Source organism: Halyomorpha halys, unplaced genomic scaffold (assembly GCF_000696795.3).
Source record: "Halyomorpha halys isolate HHAL.00 unplaced genomic scaffold, Hhal_1.1 Scaffold54.1, whole genome shotgun sequence".
In the NCBI taxonomy this organism is placed as follows: Eukaryota; Metazoa; Arthropoda; class Insecta; order Hemiptera; family Pentatomidae; genus Halyomorpha; species Halyomorpha halys.
The window spans coordinates 759,556-763,351 of record NW_027108734.1 but is presented as its reverse complement, the minus strand read 5'-3'; the positions used below and the strand labels follow the sequence as shown (position 1 = coordinate 763,351).

Genomic DNA, 3,796 nt, shown 5'->3' with positions numbered 1-3,796 from the left:
ATTTAAACTCATCCAACGGATTCAGGAATGTTTTATTCTTATTCTACACAAACGTAAAAAATCTATTAGTTTATAATAAATTAGAAATTTTTATTGATAAAAGAGATAATACAACAATAAAAAAAATTGACCACTAAGAATATTTTTAAAAAGAAATGGTTAAAGTCAGTAATCCTCAATAAATAAAATTAAGGATATACCCTAATAACAATAACACAAATGGATGATCGAGTACAAACGTATCATAGAAGTAACGTATAATGAAATAATAATTAGTAAAGTTAGCAACAAATATTATATAACAATGTGGTAAATAAATAAATGTGTAAGAAATATTTTTTATGCTATGTTTGCACCTTCCATGACACACGGACCATCTCCCTACAATTAATTTCATACAATCAATTAATAATCTTCAATTTTTTTTTTTAAACATGATAGTAATCAGATATACAAAAAATGCAATAATTCCACCTTTAGCTTGGACTTTAGTTGTGGCCATTCTAATAAACTCTCTTCATTCTTTTAACATTAAAAATTAGCTATTTCATTTTATGAAGATTGGAGCAAAATATTAAAGATAAGAATTAATGACGACTTTCATAAAATCAATAACGAGTTTTGGGCAGTTATCGAAAAGTGTATACAACAGACCTATTCGCAACGCCAAGCCGTAATACGGCCTTCACGTAATGCATGTCATGTTATAATGTTATTATCCAGTTACACCAGCACCACTACATCGCGAGTATCAGCGTTTATGTCTTAGAATGTAAACCTTAAAAAAAAAAAGAAGAAAAAGAAGAGAAGAGACGGCGGAGTAGTAAGTAGTAAAGCCGGTCTGAGGAGATCGATAACAATTGGGTAGGGCAATTAAAAGCCGTTTATTTCCCCTCCATTAAGTTGGCACAACAAAACAAAAAAAAAACAGAAATAGTATAAAGTGAAGGAAGTGGGAGCAGTTAAGTACAAAAAGGTCAGAGCAGTTTGTAGAATGGTGGGGGTGAGGCGGGAGTGGGGATGCCCAGGTGTTTGGAGTAGCCCCGGGACTGCCTGGTTCATTCATAAGATGTACCCCATAGGAGTAGGGCGCGCAGTGCAGCGGTGAGCCCGCAGAACATGTGGATAGTCATGAGTGTGTTAGTAGTAGCGGCCCTGGGTGCCAATGCCAGGACCCCGCTCATAGTATTCGAAGAACATTCCTTCCATCCTCCCTTCCAAGACATGGACTCTATCCTGGCCATCCACTTCCAGGAGTACCATCAGCAACAGCACTACGTCAAGCCCGTCAAGCATCTCAGGACACTCTATCAAGTAGGGGTGAGTACAGTCATCAGTCGTAATATTGTACCTCATCCTACTATAGTACACTTGAATAATATATAATACTCGTACACTAATACGCCTTCCTTAATACGCCAATTCAGAAGAATCGCTCAAGTACAAAATTAATGTCAACTTAATTTATTATTTAAATACTATACATTTTCCATTGCCTTTCCAAAAGATATTTTGGAGGACCTGGATTTCGGTCTTCCTCCTGAAGAATGATTCCAGATATACTATTCTTTCATCCTGGAAGATGAGTAGCGCGGCACCTGTTGGTGCTCCCTCATGAATGGAACGGGCTTATTGGGTGCCATTCAAGGCCCCCCTCTCTGGGGAAAGGTCAACCTGCTCTCGAGTGCCTACGCTCCCCACCTGCCCTCACAACCTTTTTATTTAACCTAAATTTTTTAAAAATCATAACTGCTTATAAAAAAATAAATATTCGCGAAATATTCAAATCAATAATAAACTTCATTTACTACAAGAATCATAAAAAAAAATAGACATACATTGATAATGAAAATTATATACTGATATCAACAAAGATAAAAAAAAATTATGTATACTTAATTGAATTTTTTATTAAAGAGAGAATAAGAAAAAAAGTAACCTTGAATATTTTAAAAATTAAAAAAAAAAAATACGATATACTAAAAAAATATAAATTGATAATTTTGGACTATATTAATGAACCTATAAAGTTCGTACATTCAACTTCTTTTTTTATATCATGAATACTACGGACTAAAAATACCAAGATGGCAATAATAAACATTTATATACATACCTAGGCAATAAAAATTATGTGTTATGTACCTAATATAAAAAAAATTAATCTATTTTTAATTGAGTCATTTATTCTATAAAAGGCATAAAATCCAGAAAAATACAATTAGCGAATCGATTTTGCAAAAATAGATACATATATTGTTACTTTTAGGTTTCTGAACTTTCTAAAATAAATGAGCCAATTGATTGGTGAACGTATATAATAAAGTTCCTATATCTAAGCATTATTATCAATTTTTTTTTTTAGAAATGTATGAAATTAAATAATTCAAGATGAATGATACATTAGATAAAATAATTTAAAAAAAGACGTTAGTAAATTTATTTTTAAAAAAATACATACATATTTACATCAAAAATAATTTAGTACCCACATCCAATATTTTTATTTAACTTTTTTTTTTTTTAATTGAACTCGTTATAAAAAATAGCTAGAATACTTTGGATGGAGTGAATATATACAAATATACAAGTTTATTTTCAGGCAAGTCATTTATATGTAAAATATATTAAACAACGAAATAAGTTGCAGCAAAAAATAAAAAGGGCATAACAGAAAACTTTACTAATAACTAAATTAATTAATTCATGTCTGTATTTATCCGCTTCGTTGAGAAATAAATACTATACTTTGTAATTCAGATAATTCAGTATTTTTAATGTTTCATAAAGACTAAATACTTTTTTTAAGTAGATACTAATGCATCGTATACTCCAGAAAATTTTAATAGCACAATTAGCAATTATATATTTTATTATCCCAATGTAATATAAGACCTTTTGTACGAAATATGCGATTCGACATTCTTAGCACGTTCGATAAATCAATATTTCGTGAGTTCATTTTATGTGGATACTATGTAATATTGATAAAAATAATTAATTTTAAGAGTTTCAATAAACTGTATGAATTTAACATTATGTGTATATATCGTAATCAAAATAAATAATAATATCATTAATTATAAAAAAAAAAAACCTTTCAATTTTGAGCATACAAATGTTTAATTAAAATAATAAAACTCATGATTTTCTCCGGTATCAGGAAATACTACATACTAAAATAATACGAAGATAGCGTTATTAAATACTTATTTCAAGATTCCTTACGTAATAATAATTTTTTTTGCAGGTAGATAAAAAAAAATTGTGATAAAAAAACAAACAATTTTTTGCCTGAACTTTCACTTCAAAAATAAATAAAAGGTCGGTTGCACTGTCAGTGTTAGAACTTAGTAGTGTGTAATAAATTCAATTATTAACGTAAAAGACTAAAAAGAAAAAAAAACACGATAGATTTAATATTAAGGATTAGCAGTAACATAATAAAACAAAAAAATTCAGAAAAATTACATAAGCTATCAAATATTGTATTTTAAACAAGAAATATTGATGGATTATTGCCCATCTTATTTAACTCAAATAAATTTAATATAATATAAAATTATTTAGAGAAATAATTACTCTTAAAATTGAACTTCATACGGTAGTGTTTTGCAAAATTGCATACAATTCATTTTATTAAAACAAAAAAAATTAAATAAATAAATATACTGATTAAACAGATAGAGATACTTGAAATATCACAAGGCAAAAGGCCATACTATATTGCAGAATGAAAGACATAACACTATTATTCTGGTTTTTATCTGTAATTTGAGGTTTTGACGTGATATTT

General features: G+C 28.7%; 2 protein-coding genes across 2 annotated transcripts in view; one reads left to right on the top strand and one right to left on the bottom strand.

Moving 5' to 3' along the window:
• The window catches only part of LOC106692372 (elongation factor-like GTPase 1), a 422,109-nt gene that overhangs the window by 118,729 nt on the left and 299,584 nt on the right, over positions 1-3,796 (bottom strand). The window lies entirely within an intron of this gene.
• The window catches only part of aos (protein argos), a 19,878-nt gene continuing 17,159 nt past the window's right edge, over positions 1,078-3,796 (top strand). Inside the window, exon 1 of the mRNA XM_014438287.3 lies at positions 1,078-1,320. Within this exon, the coding sequence (XP_014293773.1) occupies positions 1,120-1,320 (201 nt within the window). The 5' untranslated portion in view covers positions 1,078-1,119. The remainder of the gene's footprint in view (positions 1,321-3,796) is intronic.